A 22,864-nucleotide genomic window follows, 5' to 3' on the forward strand; every position below is an offset into this window, starting at 1 on the left:
ATTCAGCAGCTACTCTCTTCTGGGGCAACTACCAAAAAGCTCCTGGAATTAATGAGCTCCCAAAGGCTTCTATCTAGGTGATCTGAGCAGCAGTATGGCCTAGATAAAAGATCATAAGCTTGGGAGTCAGGAGAACTGGGTTCCATTGTCAGATCCACCTGCTGTATGATCTTGGGCAAGTCATTTGACTTCTCAACGCCTGTTTCCTCAGCTGTAAAATGAGAAGGAAACACCAATCTCTCTACCCCTAGGACTATGAGCCCTTTGTGGGACAGGGACTATGTCTGGACTGCTTATATTTGCATCTACCCCAGTGCTTACTGTGGTTCTTGGCCCACAGTAAGCGGTTGACCAATACCATTATGATGATTATTATTTCAGTTCAAATCAAGCAACAAAATGCCATTGAACCAAGGAGCTTAACATGACAACACAAACTCTCCACACCTTTTAAATCCAAATCTCCCCCTTCCCCTTCCTGCCACACTTTCCACCTATCCACCTAGCAAGTGTGGGGAAACTTAAATCCCACCTTCTGTCCCACCTTAAAGTTTCTGAGAGGTAGGCAAAATACTTAAACCTGTCTGAAAGTGATTTTTTTTTTTTTACACATACGCAATTCTGGTTGTATTTCTGGAGCTTCCCACCAGGGTTTTTGTTTTTTTTTGTTTTTTAAAAAGTGTATTTAAGCACTTACTATATGCCAGACACTGTTTTAGGTGCTGGGGTAGATACAAGATCGGATACAGTCCCTGACCTATATGGGGCTCATAGTTTTAATCCCCATTTTACAGATGAGGTAACTGAGGCCCAGAACAGTTAAGTGACTTGTCCAAAGTCACATAGCAGACAAGTGGCGGAGCCAAGGTTAGAATCCAGGGCCTTCTGATTTCCAACCGTGCTCTATCTACTAGGCCATGCTGCTTCTCTGGGGTTGTACTGGAAGGAGGAAAAGATTATTTCTGCACTTGCCCCTTTTAGACTTCCCAATTCTACCAGCAAGGAATCAATCAATCATATTTTTGGAACACTTACTGTGCACAGAGCACTATACTAAGCACTTGGGATAGTGCAGAAATAGGTAACTTTCTGGGGAATCGTGAAAGCCCACGGCAGCCACACAGTGAGGAAGCTCAAAAGAGAAGAAGGGTGGGAAATCCTCTATCCTGCCTCGGGGACACAATGGTGCTTGCCGAGACGGGAGACCCTACAGTATCATGGGTGTGTGCCTGTGAAGGAGGAGGAAATTATTCCAGCCTTAGGCTTTGTAGAGGGTAGAAGCCCCCCAGAACAAGAGGGCACAGCTGATCCCCTAAAAGACAGAATCCTCCTGAAAATAATCTGTTATGACCCATCCCGTAACTGAGGATGATTGGGTGTTTAATTGAAAATAAGCATTTTCTAATACGATTAAGATCCATCATTTACACTAGTCACTGGTGTAATGCACTGTTGCTTTTTAGAACTTTTATATTTTTTCTAAAAATCCAGTCCACATCAAGGCAATGCCATAAGGATCACCTTAGTTACTTAGGGACTTTAATATTCTTCTGCAACCGGGAATGGGCAATGCTATTTTTTTTAAAAATGGTATTTGTTAAATATTTACTATGTGCAAGGCACTGTACTGTGAATTGGGATATTTACAATCAAATGGGGTTAGATGCAGTTCATATCTCTCATGGGGTTCACAGTCTTAATCCCCATTTTATAGATGAGGGAACTGAGGCACAGAGAAGCTGGTGCTTTACCCACTAAGCCACTCTGCTTCCTTCAAACTAAAGCTTCTGCAGATGGTGAGTCTTAGGAGGCCAAGTTTAGACAGCATCAGTTTTGTGGACCGTGCTGACACCATAATGCCTTTTAGTGTTTGGTAAGTGGAAGGAACTGTTGTTTACAGACTAGTTCATCCAGCTGGCACTGTCAATAGTGAATCACTACCATTAGCTTCTTCTTTGATGCCTTAGGATCTCTCTCACTAACGCTTTTGCCAACTAGAGGGATTCGTCTACGTACTTGACCCCAAACCAGTGGCTACTCTGGAAACTCCCCAAACATTAGTCCCAAAATGGGATGGGGCTCCGTTATGTCAGATAGGCTTCACACTCCAGGACCTTCCCAGAATTAACTCTCTGGAGCTCAAGACCACTGGGATTGAAGAGGGGAAATTCATTCATTATTCCCCATAAGGAATGGGAGGGGATTTAGTCTAGGATTTCTCCACACCTGGGGAGGGACTTGATGAAGCGAAGTGACTTGCCCAAAGTCACACAACTGATATGTGGCAGAGCCCTCCACTTCTTTTCTACTCCCAGAAGCACCCTTCTTCTAGCTATTGGTAGAAACTCTAGTGCAGAGACTGAGAAATACAAGTGGTCAAGGGTCAACTTCATCAGCCCTCTTTCTCATATTGCATCGTATTCTCAATAACCAAGCTGTACTTAATTGATCTTTATGGGCTATCCAGTTTACTCCCTCTAACTACTTACAGCACACTCACTACACACATATGATCCAGGTACCTTGGATTAGGAAGAATGATGGTAAAATGAGATAGAAACCATGCCTGGATCCTTTCTTTCTTCAAAAACAGCTCCCATTAAATACATTTGCTACTTGGATTTGAAGTACCTAGTGGATACTTACAATTATACTTACAATTATATGTTAGATGACACAGATCTGGTGAAAACAGTGATGATTCTCTGAAAAGATAGTACTTTGACATAGATTCATTTCTAGCATATTAAACAGAATGCGCATTTAAAGGTAAGGAATCAGTTTTCTGATGAAGCCAACGTGGCTTCAGAAGAGAAACTGGGGAACTTTAACACTACTGGCAATTCTTGCAGAAATTAAAAGTTGAAGACTGCTGCAGCTGGGGGTGACCTGCGTTTGTGAATGAAAGTGAAAACGGCTTCTTTCACAGCTGAAGCTCCTGTGAGTCAGCTCATAACTGTCCCTCCTCCCACGTTACTGAGCTGACTCACAGGAGCGACAGTTATGGAGAGCAGCTGGAGAGAGGGAAACAGGTGAGAACTAGGGTCACTTCTAAGAAGGGCAGAGCAATGCAGGGGGAAAAAGAGCAGTAGAAGAAGAGGTTGGGATCGATATATAAAACTACAACCTAGTGGAACTATGAAAAAGGCTACACAAGGCATTCTGAAACCAGATGAGAATCACTGTGGTAAGAGAACCTAATCAGAACTCATCCATGTGCACACTGTTTCTAACTTCCTAATAACACACAATTTTCTCTCTCTGTACCAAACACATGAATTCTCACAAAATGTAGATAAAAGAGGGTTTCTTGGCAGACTAGTGTTTTAATGCTAAATTTTTCTTTCTCCCTTAGAAACCACTTAGAGAGATTAAATGAGTATGCTGGAAAGGCTGTTTAAATGATGCCAAGAAAAGGTTAAGTTGACCTTCTCTCAGAGTATTGTTTTTTCAAGATCAAATCCAGGGAAGGTGGATGACAGGCTGAATCTTATTAACCCTAGGAGAGCCCTAAATTTCCAATTAAGGCTTTTGATGGGACATTAGCATATTTTGTCATTAAGTAAATTTGAAACAGCTGAGAGTGTTGGGGTGGGGGGGAGGAGGAGAGAGAGGAATTGACTCTCTGGAAGGCAGCCTAGAAGGTTCTAGGTGGAGACTCAGTTACTACAGCTCCCAGCTCTTGGAGCAGCTCCTGGTTCTGCAGCAGAAAAGTAAGTCTTCTTTGCTGATTACTTCCCACTTTTACCACTGTTATCTTTCCAAAGGTTATCCTTGCCTCTGTTTCCTTGTCTAAGCAACATAAATCCAACAACTCCTCCCCACTAGCGCCCCGCAAGCTGATGCCATGTCATGTGGGAATCCAAAGACTTCCGTTCTGTTTGTATAGTTTGTGAAGCATACACGGGGGGCAAATATTTTTGCTTTGACAGTAATTGCATACGTTGAAGGTGAACGGCCTCGGCCAGGATTCCTGGCACTGTAGTTTCAGGTAAGAACCCCAGCAGATGCACCAATTACTTCACATACTGTTTACCCGCTTTGGTGACATTGAGGCTAACCTTGGAGTCACCTCCCCCGCTGCCACATTCTCCTTTGTCGTACCACCATTTGTTTTTCAATTTGTCCAACAGGCCTTGTTCATTCAGTTTTAAAACTGCGAGGTTAACAGCATTTCTTGAAACGATAAAACATATTTTGTAAGAAAGTGCACAGCTGTTAAGATGTTAGGAATGAGGACTTAAGCTCTCTTAGAAGCTTCTCCCACAGGCTAAATAAACCTCTCATTACCATTTCGCATCCCATTTAATCCCCAACCCAAACCAAGCATAGGAGAAATTTGATGTCTGGTCAAATGTGGAAAATTAAGGTTTTTGAATAACTAGGGCCTTTTTTTGGAGATAGTTCTGCTTTTGGCAAAAGGATCAACCCACCAAAGAAGTTGAATTAGCATCTTAAACAAAAAATAGAGATTCAAATTGGTTTGGGATTTGAGGAAGGATGATGGTGTTTGGAATCTTTTTTACATTTCTGACTGTCGGTGGTCAAAAAATGCAAAAATACTGGCCCAGGTGGAAAATATTAGCTACTTCCTTAAGGAATGTCTCCTGTCTGATCCCAGACCCTAGCCCCCACCTTGTAGAGCTGAACTGAGCATGGAGCTCCAGGGTTTATTGAACTCCTGGGGCTCCATACTTGGTTCACCTCCACAGGGTGCGGGCTGTGGCATTGAGACAGACAAGAAGAAAATCCTTAGAGGAAACAATCTTATTTCTGAATCCTTTACTGATTGTCTGCACTGTACACCATCCAAAGATTAGACTTACTCATCCAAATTTTGATTGTCTAAATGATATTAAAACCCCAGGAAGGCATGCTGTAGCCTGTGACCTGGGACCTTTCAAATAATGAACCTTCCAGACTGAATTTTCTCCTCTATAAATTTGAGAGTATTCAGAGGAGGAGAGTGGGTCCAGTTTATCTCTAGAGGATTAATGCCTATATGAGCTTATCAAGAGGTGGCTAATGATAATTCCTTTGATGACACTGAAAAGTAGGATTGTATTTTTATAGTGTGTTTTATATTTAAAACCCCTGGCTTTCTGAGAGTGTGAGCTATTTCCTGCCAGGGAAATCAGGGGCTTAAAAAAATGTCTGAACACTCTGAGATCTTTAGGGGATCATTTGGTAAATGATTACATTACTTTGAGCTAAATAAAATAGGTAAGCCTGCCCATTAGGAGAGACGGCGTGTCTTTTTGAAAGATACTATTCCTATGTTTAAAATGCACACTTTCTACAGTACAGATGTGTGCTGAAAGGTCCTTAGCAACTCTGCAAAATAAAACTGGACCTAAGAAATATAACAAGAGATTCTCAGGGCTTGAAAGCACCAACCATTATGCAACTGTCCAATGGTAATTTTTTTTCAATTTAATTATGGTTTAATAACATTTATGCCATTAATAGTTAAACTATTTAGCCCATTAAGTGGGTTTGTGTTACCTAAAATTTGGTTCTATTCCATCACCACAGTACTGTAGCTTTTCTGAGATACTGTAAGGGCTGGGTCCTCCCAATAAATAAGCAACTCCCCAAAAGTAAATTGCTTTCTGTTGTGGTGATCATCACTCTTTCAGGGCGGTAAGGCACATCTGGTCGGGTATGGATTACCAGTCCCCCTTCCCAGAAGTGCAAGGGAGTCGGGGATTTGGGGGGGAGTTGGCAATACCCTTGGTTTGTCATGTTGTTAGGTGTGCCACCTGTAGCTGATTTCACTGTGCATTTGCAGACATGCTTCTAAGAATGGGAGCAGGCCCCCAGAGAGGTGAGGAAATTAAGATGTTGAGTTGACAAAATTATTTTAACAAAAACACTTGTCCGAAGACACTAGCTGGGAAGCACTATATAGATGGTACTGTAATGGCTTGAAGGAGTTAACATGGCTCTCAGTATAATCATCCAGTGAAAGTAGGTGATTATTTTGAAAGACATTGAAAATGAGTCCTCTTTTGAAATTAAAATGTACTCTTTGGAAAGAAATTGTCCTTTCTAATGGGGAATTTGATTTTATCCTTAAGCAGTCCACTGTAGAGTTTAGTGAATGAGCGTCATTTTAGTCATGTCATAAAGTGACTAGTTGGATGAGTGCGTTCCTTCAAAGCCAGTTCATGAGAGGGTTATTTAACAGGGTTTTTAGCCATATCCAGAGACAGTTTCACAGCACGATAGAAAGAAAAAAATGAAAAAATAAAGGGATGGAGAAGGAAAAGAACCTTTAAATTGAAATAATCATCCAGAAATTAAGCTCTACTTTTGAAAACAGAACTCTAAGACATTGTCTTTCTCACAACAAGTAGGCCATGTAAAAACAGTTTAGTTTCACACTGCTATTTCTGTTTGTGTTTTGAGTGGGGCGGGTAATACTATTTAACATGAAAAGTAGCTATCGTTCACTTCAGTTAACTGACATGGGTTGCTAGTCTCCATGCTCGCCCTGTTGCCAAACAATGTGCTGCAGCTTCATTCATGTGGCCATGTTTGGTGAAAATACCGTAGTAAGGTGATGCTGCAGTTCACTGAAAGTACTCTGTTTCTCTCAATCCACTTGATCTTCTTAAACCATAAAATAAACCTGTTACATCTGTCTACTTAGTATATTTTTACACAAAAAGCGTATGAGGCTGAAGGCTGGGGCCTGCGAAGCTATGGTTGAAGCCATGCTTGTGGGCTTTATTTTTTTTTTTTGCTTATTTTTTATTTTTTTTGTCAAGAAAGTCGTGATCACAGGAATTGAAGTACGTGCACCCCAAAACTAGTTTTAAAAAGCCATATCAATAATAAATAAAATATTTTCATAAAGGGGGTAGTATAATTTCCCTGGGCAGCCTACCTGAGATATGGGAGGTACATTTTCTACAGGAAAGAAGGGGGTGGGGGGAAATAGTATAAATGTATAGTACAAACTAAAAACATGGCTCCTGAAGTTGCTAGAGTTTATCCTTCAATTAAATGGGGACATGGAAGGGATGCCCATGGAAAGTCAGTAGGTTCTAACAGGGATTTTGGCTTATATTTTGAAATGAAATGATTTTGGCCTTGGATTCATATTTGAAGAGTTTTTCCCACTAGATTTCTAAGAATCTAACAGAAATTCGCACTGGGAGACCTCACATAATAAGCGGAGGAATAAGGTATGGCTGATGGGAATTTCAGGAAACTAGTTTTCTCTAGGTTTTTTTTTTTAAATTATTTCTCATTTGAAATGACATTTGCAAAATTAACTTCATAGCTATTTTGCTTTTCCCTTTCCATTTGAATGAGATGGTAGGAACAAATAGTCATAGCTTTTTCCTTCCTATGTCTGTGGGGAGTATTTTCCAATTAATAATAATAATAATAATAATTATGGTATTTGTTAAGCATTCACTGTGTGCCAGGAACTCTGCTAAGCTCTGGGGTGGATACAAGATAATTGAGTTGGACAAAGTCCCTGTCCCACATGGGGCTCACAGTCTCCATCCCCATTTTACAGGTGAGGCAACTGAGGCCCAGAGAAGTTGTGACTTGCCCAACGTCACACAGCAGACAAGTGACAGAAATGTGATTAGAACCCATGACCAAGTACTAAGGTACATTGAAACAGTCCTATTTCAGAATGAAATAAAACCAAAACAATTGACTCTTACCTTTGCCAGAGGTGTCCTAAAATAAAGCAGGGTAAGAAATCTCTCTAATGTTGGTTTTGTAGTAAGCAAGGAGATGTAAAATATGGTCCTGGGAGTGAAGTGCTTACTTGGTTAAATTCCAGGGCACTGGGATAACTTCCCAGAGGTATTATTTCCAAGGGTTTCAATCATCCTGACTCAGTATCATTACTGACCATGCTTTACTTCCTCAGCAGCTGGAACCTGCTTTTTATTAGTGGAGACTTCACTGAAATTTCTCATGGAAGAGCCTTTTTTTTCAAATTTTTATTTTTGTTATAAAGGACTTAGTAATTTAGAGCCAATTCTCATGTCAAAATGGTAGTAGAGTTAACCCAGATCTACTAGATTTATACCCTTTTAACATTTTAGAGTTAAAGGACTCGGCCTTAGAAATATTTTCTGTGATGGAAATTTATCAAAGCTTCTTGCAACATACTCTTTTTATAGATGAGAATAGTTACTTCATATTCTATTCCAGGCTCTGCGGTGAATAAAATCCAGTTTGCTCTGATAATCCCAAAATGCTAACAAGTATCATTTTCCCTTTCCCCTTGTCTCCTTCTCTTCCTCCTAAAAACTAAAAATTAAGCCTTCCCAATGAGCTAGAAAATATGTAGAGTTTCAGAATTATAGTTTTAAATTATTATTGTCTTTGCTAGTTCCCTGATAGATTTGGCATTTTAAAGTCCACCATAATAGACTTAAATCCTTGCCTCCTTCACTGATAAAATAAATTTGCATATGGCTTTATCTAATTTATCCTTGTGACATCTGATGATGGGGCCAGGGAGGGGGTAGGACAAATGCTGTCTACATTGAATTTGTACAGAAAATTAAATGACTTGCTCAAAGTATTATTGCCTTGCAGTGTCAGGGTAGGAAGTGGGTGAATTTAGGCTTGGGAAACTGTGTTTCACCCCTAGCTCTTCTGTTTCTTGCTTTTTCTTGTTAATCCTCATCACTCCGGTTCCCAGGAAGACCTGCCGTCCATCTCCTCTTGTTATTCTCTCCTCCTCTTCCCTGGAGCACTTGCTTACCATTTTTTTCTCCCCAGTTTTGATTTTAGGAATGAAATAAAGCACAGCCCTTAGCCGTGTAAGTTTTTGTTTTGCTTCTCTTCAGGTCAGACCCTTATCTAGAACAAAGTTATGTTCCCATGGAGGGCTCAATAAATGTTAACGGATGAAAACTGGGGATGAGGGGCTAGGATAATGATGATGAGGGATGGAGTCTCCCACCGGCAAAAATAAATGAGACTCAAACCTGCACAGGGTGAATGATTCTAGTGCTAATGGCACGCGCAGTGCCCCGTGTCCTTTCTCAGCCCAGAAAGGAAGTTGCTAGAGTTTATCCTTCAATTAAATGGGGACATGGAAGGGATGCCCATGGAAAGTCAGTAGGTTTTAACAGGGATTTTTGGCTTATATTTTGAAATGAAATGATTTTAGCCTTGGATTCATATTTGGAGAGTTTTTCCCACTAGATTTCTAAGAACCTAACAAAAATTCGCCCTAGGAGACCTCACGTAATAAGTGGAGGAATAAGCTATGGCTGATGGGAATTTCAGGAAACTAGTTTTCTTTACGTTTTTTTTTTAATTATTTCTCATTTGAAATGACTCAACTCTGTCTGAAGTTTCTGTTTCTGTTCGGGCCAAGGAGAGGGGCTGTGTGCCTGAGAACCTGAACAGGTTCTAACAGCTCAATAAAGTGATAGTGTCACTTGGTCCTCAGCTAAAATGCCCGAGGAAAAGTATTACCTGGAACATAATGGTTTCATTTAGCTTCTTAAATTAGCATTGCCATATCGTTAACTAATGCTAAGCATTTTTTATACAGAGTAGACTATCTCACCAGTGGGATTCATATAGATTGGAGGAACAAATTGCACATGGAATCCCCTTTCGAAATTCAGCAATCCCCTTTCGAAATTCAGCTGGTAATGGATTTAGAAGATAGCGAGCCACCAGAGAAGCAGAGAACCATGGGAACTCCCCTAACTTGGTGTCTAATCAGTTAATAACCCACTCAGAGGGCACTATTTTGATCACTAGCCAGCAAAATATAAAAAGGTTTAGAGAAGAGTAAAACTCCTGACCCTTGATGATATAATGAAAAACTCAATGCAAACTGCTTGATCTTCTAACCGAGCATCACATTCCCAGCCTCAGCTATTAAAGGCCTGAAATAGTAACCAATTCCTGGCATTATCGTTGCTTCACTAAGTCTTCAATTTAGCTATGTTATTACTTTGATTTTTCCCGTACTCTAAAATTATTCCTTCCAATAGATGAGCACAAGCTATTTATTTCCACAGATTTCAAGCAACTGTTTCTAAAGACAGAAAATGGTCTAAATTACTTTCTAATGTTAAGAAGGGGCTGATCGTAGATGTAGCTCTGTAAAAGAAATGAAATTCTTCCTCTGTGTAGTTAGTAAAGACGATCCAGGTTAGATTTGCATCAGGAAAAAAAAAACCCTAACTCATGATTAGCAATTTAATTGCAAAATAAGGTTGAGGAAGGTATTTGTTTCTTTATGGCAAGAGGAGATTTGGCTGAAACTAAAAATGGAGTGAAATTGCAATAGATTATTTGAAAATCATATTATTAAAGAAGGATTTATTCTGTTTACTTTGCACTGTAGATGGTGGGAATGTAATTATGTCTGTGACATGTGCCTTTTGCTTTTGTGTTTGTTCACGATCCGAGTTGAGGGATTGTATATGTTGGGTAAATAGTAAATTGCTGGACTGCTACTAGACTGAATTATCCACAATATTTTTTTCTCTTCAAATGTTTAGCACTTTACTGTGTGCCAGGCCCCGTACCAAGCGCTGGAGTAGATACAAGCTAATCAGGCTGGACACAGTCCCTGACCCATGTGGGTCTCAGAGTCTTATCCCATTTTTCAGATGTGAGGAACAGAGAAGTTAAGTGTTTTGCCCAAGGTCACGCAGCACACAAGTGGCAGAGCTGGGATTAGAATACAGGCCCTTCGCCCAGGCCTGTGCTCTAATCACTAGACTGCATTGCTCATTTATACTATTACACTGTTAATTCCTGTTTTGGTAAATGGACAGTAAAAGTTTGTGTGTCAAAAATCATCTTATTAAACAAGCATATCACCTAAGAACAGAAAAAATAAAGAATTGGAATGTATTAGGGGAAAATTTTTCCCGCTCTTATAAATCTCTAATGTAATTTACTATGCTTCTCAATCAATTTTTAGAATTGGTTTCTTTGCAAACAGGTACTCTAAAAGTCATCATTAGCACTATTTAGCAACTACTTTAGGCAGAAGATTGTATAAGGTACTGAAGGGGTTACAGAAGACACTTTTACACTCAAGGAGTTTATGGCTATTTACTATTAAGGATAAGTCTGTTAAGATAAACAGGAACAACTCTATGACCAAAAAGACATCCTCATGGTGGATGTATTTTCAATTAAGCCTAAGCCTATTTAGGTATCACTGTGGTTTTTAATTGCAGATTAAAAGATTAGCCATTATTTCAAGAAATAAAAACGAAATGTCTTCTAACTTTCTTACATGTGGTGTGAGAGCCAGGGATGATTGGGAAGAGTATTGTAAGAATTGCCATCCTCCTAAAATGGTTGTAATATCCTTTTTTAGGGTGATTCTCTCTGTAGTGAGGGCAAGATGTCTCCCTAAGGGTAGACTGGTGCTGCTTTGATATCAGCAAGATTAAAAATTTTTCAAGTTAGTATTCATTGGTCTCTCCTTTGATTATGGGTTGGTGGTAAAATCGATCTGAATGCCTTAGTATTTTTTTCTCACTATAAAGTATTTTGAGTAATGCCATTAACGATCTCATGCAGTATTTGCCTTAGAGTCAGTAATGACTGCATTTAGCACTCCTCTGTCATCTGACTGTGTTGTTTCACTTCATCTGTTTTTTGCCTCTTTTCTTTAGGGTAAGCATCTTCACAAATGCTTTGATTTTTAAACTGATTTTATTTTCTACGATATTCTTTTTAGCAACTTTGTGAAGAGCTCCATCACTTAGAAATCCATTAGAGGACAGAGACTGTGTCTCATCTGATTGTCTCACGCTTGCCATAACACTTAGCACAGGGTTTTGGCACATAGTGAAGGCTTAATAAATTACATCACCCCAGGTTTCTAGGGATCTTCCAACCTGGGGGTATTATAGGGGCTAGATGAGACATTTGGAGGGGTTGTATTAGACTGGAGAGGATAATAATAATAATAATAATAATGACATTTATTAAGCGCTTACTATGTGCAAGGCACTGTTCTAAGAACTGAGGGGATACAAGGTGATCAGGTTGTCCCACGTGGGGCTCACAGTCTTCATCCCCACTTTACAGATGAGGTAACTGAGGCACAGAGGAGTTAAGTGACTTGCCCAAAGTCACACAGCTGACAAGTGGCAGAGCTGGGATTCGAACCCATGACCTCTGACTCCAAAGTCCGTGCTCTTTCCACTGAGCCACACTGCTTCTCATGCTGCTTAGGATCTTCTTCTACCATTTAACCCTGGGGCCAATTCTAGAACAAATTGGCTACCTGATCATGAGGAACAAGGTTCTGTTGACACAAACAGCTGCCTACCTCTAGAACTGGCCACCATCAATCAATCAATGGAATTTATTGCACGCTGACTAGGTGCGAAGCACTGTAGTAAACACTTGGGAGAGTACAATCCGACAGAGTTGGTAGACATCCCCTGCCCACAAGGGGCTTACAGTCTAGAAGGGGAGACAGGCATTAAATTACAGATATGTAGAGAAGTACTGTGGGGCTGAGTGTGGGGTGAATATCAAATGATTAAAGGGCACAAATCCAAATGCAAGGGCGACAAAGAAGGGACAGGGAGTAAGGGGAAATGAGGGCTGAGTCAGAAGAGGCCTCTTGGGGAAAATGTGACTTTAAAAAGACTTTGAAGGGAAGGAGATTCTGTGGTTCACCATGGAAGAAAGGGAGGGACTTCCAAAGGTTTGGTGGCAAGATAGCTGAAATTGAGGTACAGTGAGTAGGTTGGCATAAGAGGAGAGGAGTGTGCTGGCTGGGTTGGAGTAGCAAATCAGTGAAATAAGTTGAGGGGGAGAACTGAGTGCTTTAAAGCCAATGATCATAATTATGATATTTAAGTGCTTACTATGTGCCAAGCCCTGTTCTAAGCCTTGGGGTAGATACAAGTAAATCAGGTTGGACACAGCCCCTGCCCCCCATGGGGCTCACAGTCTTAATCCCCATTTTATAGACGAGGTTACTGAGGCACAGAGGAGTGAAGTGACTTGTCCAAGGTCACACAGCAGACATATTACAGAGCCAGGATTAGGCCCCAGGTCCTCTGACTCCCAAGCCCAGCCTGTTTCCAATAGCCACGCTGCAATAAGTAGTTTCTGTGGTGAATGAGGCATATTCCCACTTTGTCATATCCTTAAATGAGAAACAGATTTATAATCCTTAAAACCAAATGAGAAAACTAGTTAATGTTTATAAATATATCTTATTCTATATTTAAAAGTAATAGTTGTTCATTCTTCTCCATTACCCTGCTCTATTCACCCTCCCTTCTGCATTGTCTGTTCATGTAGCTCTGTACCCCTTAAGCATTTGGATGCTTACACTATCTTCACAGCACTCTGTCTCTTCCCCTATCTGTAACTTATCTTAAGGCCTTCCTCCCCTGCTAGATCGTAAGATCTTTTAGGGCAGGGATCGTGTCTTCCAACTCGTATTGAATCCCCCGGATACTTAATACAACGCTCCGCACACAGTAAGTGCTCAGTAAGTACTGCCATTTGGTATCTGAACCGTATTTAACAGAGGGTTTTGATCCCTGTTCTAAAATACATAAAATTGTATTATGTGGCCAAAAGGATAAAGTTATGAGGGAATAAAAATACTGTTTAATTTATACGATACTACAGGCTTCCACCTCAAATTGCCACTTCCCAAGTTGCACTGACCCTTGTCAGTGGCATAAATAGGGGAGGGTGCCCTGACTTTTCCAGGATTTGAATGGGACAGAGAGGGGGTTGAGGGAGTTGAAGGGGGTGGTGTGGAGGAAGACTGGAGGACAGCAGTTGTCCATGGAAAAACCTAATTTGTCCACCATATCCCAACCAGACCCAGAGAGACCCACAAACTCTACATCCCCATGTGGGTGACATTCAACATTTCACTAACCCCCGAAGGTCAGAGTTTAACAACTTAAACAGCCCAACAACAAATCACTGCAAAACTTGAATGTTCAGATTTTTTAATCAACTGTTCCTTATGTATATGTTCCCTCTAGCTAAGGTAAAGCATTCTCCGTACCATTTGTTCAGGGTGAGCAATCAATTTCTTTTTCAGTTTTCTCCAAATAGGTAAGATGTTTTTTGCATAAACCCCTTCTAAGATTAATTATTAAATTACATGGATTTTCTTTATAGTAATAATTATGGTATTGTCAAGCGCTTACTATGTGCTAAGTGCTGGGTTAGGTACATGGTAATCAGGTTGTCCCCCATGGGGCTCACTGTCATAAATCCCTATTTTACAGATGAGGTAACTGAGGCACAGAGAAGTGAATTAGTTGCCCAAGGTCACACAGCAGACAAGTGGCTGAGTTCAGATTAGAACCCACGTCCTCTGACTTCCTTGTCTGTGTTCTTTCCACTAAACCACATTTTGCTTCACTGATATAAAACAAAAATTCTACCAAATTTTTGGTAATCTCACTTGGATTTTAATTTAACACATACTGAGAGGGTCAATTACTGTTAAATCAGTAAGGCATCATTCCTTGACAGATATGCAGCCTGTAGTGTAGGATACTATGAATCATATTATTAAGAACTCAAATTAAGCTCTCTGAATCCAATTTAGACTATTTCAAAGAAAGAGGCTATAAAAGCCTAACTAAAAATCAATTAGGGACATTTGACAGGCTCTCTTTGTTCTTAGTTTGGGATTTGATTAATAGAAAATAAAAATCATTCATGAAAGTAATTTGAAGATTTAAAAAGAAACCATATCTCCTGAGCCAGCATCTAAACTGATACTAAAATAAGATTCCATTTTGTGTGATCACTGGCACTTTTAATGTTCTTATGAGCCCAGTTCACAATGAAATTGCATCCAAGGGCAGTGTAAGCAGCAGGAGGATTTTAAAGCCAATAAGACTCAATGAAAAGTTCACCCTCATCTAAAAAAAGAAATGCACTTGACCCAAAAAAGGAGAGGAGTGGAGGAAGCAAGTTTCAGCACAGGGTGTTGGTTATTTGATCCCTTTAACCACAAAGCCTTTCTTTTCCTGCAATTCTCCCCTTTTGTGGACTCCTAAAATCTCCTTTCCTCTAAGTGCTGAATCTTCTCCAGTTCCTCCTCACCTTTGACAAGCCAGGTGATTAGTTTGACAAACCCATGAGAGACCAGGGAAGGCCAAGTGTTAATGATTACTGGAGGGGCAGTATTTGAACTTCAGTCTTCAAATTAGAGCTGTTTTTCTACCTTTTCCCTTTGCTTTCTTTCCAAGCACCTCACTTCTAGCTTCCTTATCCGCCCAGAACATCAGAAAGAATGCAGAGAGGAATGAGTGACCAAGAGGGGGATCTTGACTTGTACCAAGTAGAACAATAAAATCAGGGAAAGGGGATTTGATTTGACTTAGCAAGAAAAGAGGGAAGCAGAGAACACACTTCTCTTGATAAATCCTACTCAGAATTACTGCCTTCTTGCCCTCTGGATTCTTTTTTGTTCATTCCTTCAATCGTATTTATTGAGTACTTACTGTGTGCAGAGCACTGTACTAAGCACTTTTTCTTTCCAATAAACTGTGAAAGCATTTCAAATCAAAATACATTGTAAAGCTTTTTTGCATGTGGACTTTTTATAGAATCACCCCCATCCCAATTTTAAAATATCATTTTGATATTGTTAACTCAAAGGAATTTAAAAAATGTTCAGTGGTCCTGAATTAAACTTGTTTTTATAATGCTAATGGACTTTGGGTTTTCATCATCAGTTTTAAATTTAAAGATCTATTTTCTTGAAAATGATTGTTAGAAATATGAACAATGTACATATGTTGATCACTTCCCCAAGATTTGGGCAGCATTTCAGGTAGGCTGTCAGTCTGCTTTGAAATATGAGACTGACCTGAATTTTGAAATGATCATGGAGACAGGAATTAGCATAAACTGATGCAACTTTTATGTATTTTTTTAACAGAATACCTGCAAATGGATGCCCACTTCACCACTAGGTACAGGCAATTACCTGGGTCCCTAGTCCTAATCAAAAATAAATCAATTAAAGGAAGAGAAAAGAAGGAAAAAAAATACAGGTGGGGGAGGGGTTTCCTTCAAATGGATGTGATACATTCTTTTGAAAGAAAACTCCCCTCTTACCTTGGTCCTGGAGCTGGTTAGTTCTCCTCAGTCCTCCTCCTAGGGGAGAAATACCCAAAGTTAAACAACAATAGAACATGATCTTGTATAAAAATCAGGTTCAGTTCTGGCCAATCTCTTTTTCCAGGTCTCACAAAACACTTTCCAATTGTTCCAAATTCAGGACTTCAAATGGGCCTAAGATCCTGCTGCAGAATTAAGCCAAAGGGGAAGAATTTCTGTTTGGGGTGGAAGGGATGGAACACTGAGGCAATTTCCCAGGAAATCCATTCCGTAATGAGGTCTGATTTTCCTCAGGGAAGAACTAAACCCAAGGAAAACAATGGCGGCATGTTTGCTCTGGAGCAGACACCAGAAATTGTATTTGTAAGTTCTTGGAGGGCTAAATCTATTGTACTCTCCTGAGTGCTATTATCAGTGCTCTGCACAGAGAAGGTGCTCCTTACAGCTTAATTGACAGGAGCACTCCAAATTAATCAGGATTATCTGGATATCCTAATGCCCAGGTGATGATTTTTTTTTTGGGGGGGGGGGGGCGTCTGTGACTCCTGGATGTCTGAATGACAAAGGGTTTATGGTGGAACCAATTCAGAATGTGACTCTGGACAAGGAGTTCTACTGCGGAGGAAAAACTTTCCAAATAGCTGCTAGTTGGGAGTCAGGGAAGAATTCTAGACAGCAGGCACTTCGAGGAAACATGCAAAATCAAGGGGCAAGCTCGTTTTCCTCCAATACAATTAGTTGAGGCAGATGGATGCCTGTTGGGGAAAGTATATTCTCTTTGGCTGGACTGCAGGAGGATGAAAAATATCTGGCAATTTATGTTGGGGGAGGGAGGAAATGTTTAGTTGCCATTTCCCAGTGAAATAGCCATATGTTAGCCTAATTGGGCCCAGAGAGAGTTTTGAGTATTTCCCTTTGGTATAATTGCAGGGGTGATGTTTAAGTCCTATTGAAACCCCAAAGTGGGACAATTGGCTGAATTCTGTGAGACATGAAGGAAAGAGATGACTAAGAATGAACCTGAGCCCATATAAGATCATGTGCTATTGTTATTTAACTTTGGGTAGCTTGTTAAAATACTTTATAGAAGAAATGACATTAGGGGAGGAAATGAATGTGCTTTGAACCTCATTCATATATCAGCCATCGAATAAAAAAGGGACATCCAAATGAGGAATGTCATATGTAGTCATAATCAATGAAAATTGATGGAAAGAAGTGACTGTGGAATATTCTGTTGGCATTTTCATTCTTTTTTTAGTCGCAAACCTGTTGAGCTCATGGTTCAACCTATGTATTGAACTTCCAGAATACATGATAAATCTGGCAAAAAAGCCCACTTCACTGTTTCTTAAAAGTCCTTCTGAAACTCTACCTTTCTGAATACCCTAGAAATGACTGTGATTTTGAGGTAGCATTGAACTCATTAAGTGAATTATCTGTTTCAGAGAAAAACATATGCACAGACCCTAAAGCTTTTCTTTCAAAAAAATCCCATGAAATTAAGAAACATATGGGAAAAGGCCATCATGTTTCATGAGCATGTAAATCACCTATGGGATCCATTTACCTTACAATTTGGAGGGAACTAGCTTAGCATTCAAGAAAGATTTAGGAATCTTTGAATAAATAAAGCAACAACAATTTCACTGTATGGATTGGGTAAAAATTACAGTAGTTATGCAGTCTTCATGCTTCAGGGCATAAACTGATTGCTGCTTGTGATGAGGAGAAAAAAAGAAATTGAACCTTTCTATCTTACATCAGTGCAAAATTACCAAGAATGTTACAGTGCTTAAAAAAAAAAGTCCTGTGAAAGATTTTTATATTGAAAGACTGCTGTATACCACTTAGTCGTATCCAAACATAACAATGTATTCTTGTTCCTAAAGAAACAAAACAAAGGTTTCCCTGCTCCATGGCTACAGTTTGGCCCTTTTCTTTCCCCATTGGTGACCTTCAATTGAGTGCATAGGTGTTCACTTTTTATTTGGGGGGGCAAGAGAGACAGACAGGTTCTCCGTTACGAGTCAAGGATATCCTGGCCTCATGGAACCGAATTTCAAGGCTCACTCCTCATCCTGTAGACTGTAAGCTTCTAATGGGCTGGGATCGTGTCTATCAACTCTATTGCATTGTAATTTCCCAAGCTCTTAGTACAGTGCTCTGCATGGTAAGTGCTCAATAAATACCATTGATTGATTGATCTTTACTCACTCCTTCCACCTACTATGACTCCTACACTTGGAGAACTGACTGGGATTGCCAATATTCCTACTAGGGCAGCTCTCTGGGATTCTGCCTCACTCCTGGGGATCTCCTCAGGATATATTCCCATTTTTTCCCCGTGAAAATGTCAAATCCAGTAAAAGCACAAAAAGGAATTGTTATAGAAACAGTTTCTTATGATAGGTTTGCTCTTTGGGGATCGTACGTTTTAGCATTTGGTTTATCATTTTCTAATTTTGACCAACTTATGATTTTTTTTGTGTGAAACAAAAATAATTCTGTAATTGAGCCTGGCAAACTTCATTAAGCATTAAGTAAACTTTAAAAAGGAGTTGCTGGTAATATTTAGTCTATTTACTGCAAGTTAGTGTATTAGAAATGAGGGTGAAACAAAATCTGATTTTCTTTTAATATAACTGGACATTGCTTGATGTGAGTAGTGCTCTGATATTATTTAACAAAAGTTTCCTCCCCCACGCATATTCCCTTCCCCACACATATTCCCTTCCTGGAGGCACTAATACATGGTTTGGTTCCACCCATTTATAACAATTCCAGTTGTAAGCATTGGGAGGCTCACCAGAGTTTCTGTCAAAGATAAGAACCTGAATTCAATCCATTGAACTTTGCCTCTGACCATCTAGAACAACCCCAGAAGTGGGGTTCTGATATCTCAGAATATCTCTGAGATATTTCTGAGGTTCCCCTAGATGGCTGGAGATGAAACTCAGTAGATTTGTTCGGGTCTGGGAAACTTCTGGCTCTTGGACAGGTTCTGAGGAGGCCCAGGCCAACTGATTGCAGCATGGAAGGGCAGGGGGAAGATACAGGGGAGGGGAAGCATGCATTCCCTGCCCTTGATAGCTCAGCTCTTGATTCCTCTTCAGTTCTAAGGAACCAATGGGTTCTGCTGCCGTATGGGGTTTTCAGGATTCAAGATCCTGCTCTGCATGTGACCCCAGCATCAAGTAAATTTGTGAGGGAGAAAGCAGCAACAGCTTCTGATGGGGGAAACTTGGCAGAAGTGGGGAATGGGATCTCTCCTGCCATACCTCTATGTTGTCTGAGAGGCAAGTTATCTGGAGAGGAGAGTGAGAGAGAGTGAGAAAGAGAGAGAATGAATTAATTAAAATGAGTTCTAACTCCAATCCTGAAATTCTTATGGCTATTGAGGCTTTGGGTAAGTGTCCTAACTTCTCTGAAGTAATTTCTTATGCTTCAAATTCTCAGTCTTTTAAGTGGGATCAACACCATAATCACCTATTATTGTGAGGATGATTAAATGATTGTCCAGCATGGTAGAGAGATGAACGATGATTTAAATGCTAAATAATGAACTTAGAAACCTTTTTGTAATTTAACTTCTGCTCTATGTGCCCTGGGGTGCAGGGTAATGTAAGACATCACTGCTCTAAATGTTAATAGGGGATCATCAAAAAAGAAATAAAGTAAAAACTTAGTGGTTTATGAGCACTTCACTTGGAATGTGAAACTTTTTAATAGGTTGTTACATTGGGAAACACTTTGCTGTGTTTAGTATGCTGCAGGTACTTAGTGAATGCTGAAAATTAGAAATAGATCTTTTCCTTCTTTATAGCATAGGCAATGGGGAGCTTTCTTATTTTCTGTGATTTTAAATGAGACCCTGATGTGATCTGAACAGCAACTGTTTCTTACAAAGGTTTCCTGCAGGCAGGATTTAGCAGCCATAAACTGATGGGAAGATTTACCCTGGATCCAAAATGTAATTCCTTTGCCCTGTGACAGACAAGATATTAAAACAATTCATCGGGTTGCCTCAGTTTCTAAATACAATGAGACATCCATTTTAAGATTCCCACTGTTTGTACCAAGCTTGAGAATCATTTTGTGGAAGTGAGGGTCCTGGATGTGAAGTGAAAACAAATGCCTTTTTGGAGGTATTTCTCTGAGCCCTAACCCTGAAAAACTACCACCCTACATAATGGGAATTCATTATATCTCTGATCTTTTCTGATTTCTTTTGACCGAGAGGAAAAATGAGCTATCCTCAGAATATTAAAGAACTTATAAAGGGGAAAAAAGTATTTGCTCAAAGCTTAGGTGTCTAGAAGTTTATAAAAAAAAAATCCATGAAAGCTTTCCTACTTTCTAGTGGAAGGTCATTTCCTAATAATTTTCTTGTTTAATATTAAAACATTGCATTATTACCTAATGAGCCCAAACTGAAACCATCCGCCGAGGCAGGAGAAGATGAGGAGGATGTAATTGTACCACATTCATTACAATGGAAAGTCATTTTTTGAGACAATGTTGTGTTCACCGTAAGTGAACCTTGGCATACTGGCCCTCAGATAATTTCAGGAAAGAGAATGTGCTGTATCGTATTTAGTCATCATAACTACAAAGCCTTAAAGTGCTACTGGAAGCCAACAGTTTCTTTTAACTCATCAAATGCTAAAATAGTGTATTACTTAAAGTTTGACCCCCCCCAAATGGTCATTTTTCTACAGTGTTTTTGTTGTACAGCTATCCTTATCGTTTCCAGTGAGGGAGGTCTGTGATAAATATGCATTTGCTTTGTCCTTTGCCAAAGACAGGTTCCTCACCATACAGCAGTATACACTGATTTGCTTTGAAATCTCAATTCTCAGTGGCATCGAACATCCCATGCAATAGCACTTCTTTCAGTCTATTATAAGAGTGAGTCATATGTTTTAAAGTGAGGGGAAGATGGCAGAATGGAAGTTGGATAGCCAAAAGAATCCTCCTCGTTTCAACAGTAATCTTTGAGATGCGGGTGCATTAGTGCAAATCTGGAAATCTTTTCTAAGACTCACTGCTCTGTGGAACCATCTATAGGCAACTCAATCCTGGGAATCTCTAGTAAGAAGGATGTTTTGTTTCCATGCCTAATATTTATTAGAATAATAATCTGATCTTTTTAAAAAAAATTGCCCTATCTCTGCCTGACTCTCTACTTATTACATGTCCTCTGGGCAAAATAAATGGCACAAATGGGATTTTTCACATTTTTTTAGCCCTTATTTAAACACAACTTCTTATTGACAGACTTTTAAAATAATTTGAGACGTTAACTTTCTCAGATTGGGATGGGAATCCAGCGGTTGCATTGGATGATTGTTGGGGACAAGGAAGGGGTATAATGGAAGGGATGACTTCAGGAGAATAAGCAGCATAGCAAACGTGCAGAGGGAAGGCTGAGGAGTTCTGAAGTTGAGACAGCTCAAAACAAGGTCGGACCTATTTTTCATGTAAATGTAGCGGGGTTGAATAAAGCATGTTTTGTGGAATAGCCCTGAAAACAAATCTTTCCTCGTCTTCCCTCTCAATTGCCGCAACCCATTAAGAGTTGGTCTTTTTGTACCCATCCTCCTTCCTGAAATGCATCTGTGGTCTTGCCAGGCTACAGTGTAAATTAAAGAGTGTTGGGCAGAGGCTGGTAGTCAGTGCCTATCAACCCCCTCTTGGTTCAATTGGAGAAAGGACAATCGTTAGTAATAAGTGCAAACTGAAGAAAAGACCCCCAAACAAAGTACCCCAAAATTAAATTTCCTCCAGAGTTGGAGCAGTACTCTTTGCTTGTGCTCATTTACCATCCTCTAAAAGTAAGGTGATAAACAGTGAATGCTAGTCCAAATGTGTATGCTGTTAGATCTTTCAAACAAAATCCAACCTAATAACGGAAGCATCTCCCTGGGGTTTTTTTTTTCTTTCCCATGTTCTTCATATTGGCTCAAATACTGTTTACTCATCTTTCTACTGAATTTCAACCTGCAGTTTCTCTCCCTTTGAACTACCTCCTCTTCATCTCCTTCATGACATTCACTCTGAAGCATTTTATTTGTTAGAAAGACTTAGAAAGCTGTTAAAGATTCCTGGATTTTTCAAGATAAAATTGCTACCTGCTGGTTAAGTTTCGGCTCCTGGAAAAATCCAAGCAGGGGAAACAAGATGATTAACCGAAGAATCCCTCTGTTTAATCAGCCAGAAGAATAGGCTGGGAGAAAAAGCTCTCTACATTAACTTGTACTTAGTAATTTGGCTTTCTACAAGTGCACTCAATCCTAAATCCTTTGAGCATTCATGCAAGGAATAGCAGAAGTTCCGATTAAAATGATAATAACTTAGAGTGCCCAAACAAAAGCCCAGTTCAAAACACAGGCCTTTCAGGGCACTGTCTGGGGCAACTGATATGTTCACTATTGGTGTAGTACCAGTAATGAGTCAAAGAATAACCCCCTGGGGCCTCAAGCAATTTTACTTCACAACATTTGAAGATTGATCAATATAAGTATAATATGACCATTAATCCCATCCAAAAAAATCCTACAAACTCTAATCAAATTTAAGCTTCACAAGCAGTTTTTGTTTAAACTGCAACAGGGGATTTATGCTTGGCTTTCCGTGCCCTCCAAAGACGTGGGGGGCGGGAGGGGTGGTGGTGAGGGGGAGGACAAAATGGTTGAAATTTTGGTATGCAGAGTCCAGCTTACCCAGGAAACTGTGACGTGTCTCAAACCAGGCACATGAA

The 22,864-nt window shown here is 39.9% G+C and overlaps 1 protein-coding gene across 8 annotated transcripts in view; it reads right to left on the minus strand.

Moving 5' to 3' along the window:
• The window catches only part of GRIA4 (glutamate ionotropic receptor AMPA type subunit 4), a 254,375-nt gene that overhangs the window by 11,132 nt on the left and 220,379 nt on the right, over positions 1 to 22,864 (minus strand). For 3 of the 8 annotated variants that reach the window (XM_038762188.1, XM_038762190.1, XM_038762192.1), the window contains exon 14: positions 4,062 to 4,176. The exons of 3 other annotated variants lie outside the window; for them this stretch is intronic. In XM_038762188.1, coding sequence (XP_038618116.1) covers positions 4,062 to 4,176 — 115 coding nt within the window. Of the gene's footprint in view, positions 1 to 4,061; positions 4,177 to 16,098; positions 16,138 to 22,864 lie in introns of those variants that run through there. 2 more of the 8 variants (XM_038762193.1, XM_038762194.1) reach the window with 2 other exon arrangements.

Source organism: Tachyglossus aculeatus, chromosome 20, assembly GCF_015852505.1.
Source record: "Tachyglossus aculeatus isolate mTacAcu1 chromosome 20, mTacAcu1.pri, whole genome shotgun sequence".
In the NCBI taxonomy this organism is placed as follows: domain Eukaryota; kingdom Metazoa; phylum Chordata; class Mammalia; order Monotremata; family Tachyglossidae; genus Tachyglossus; species Tachyglossus aculeatus.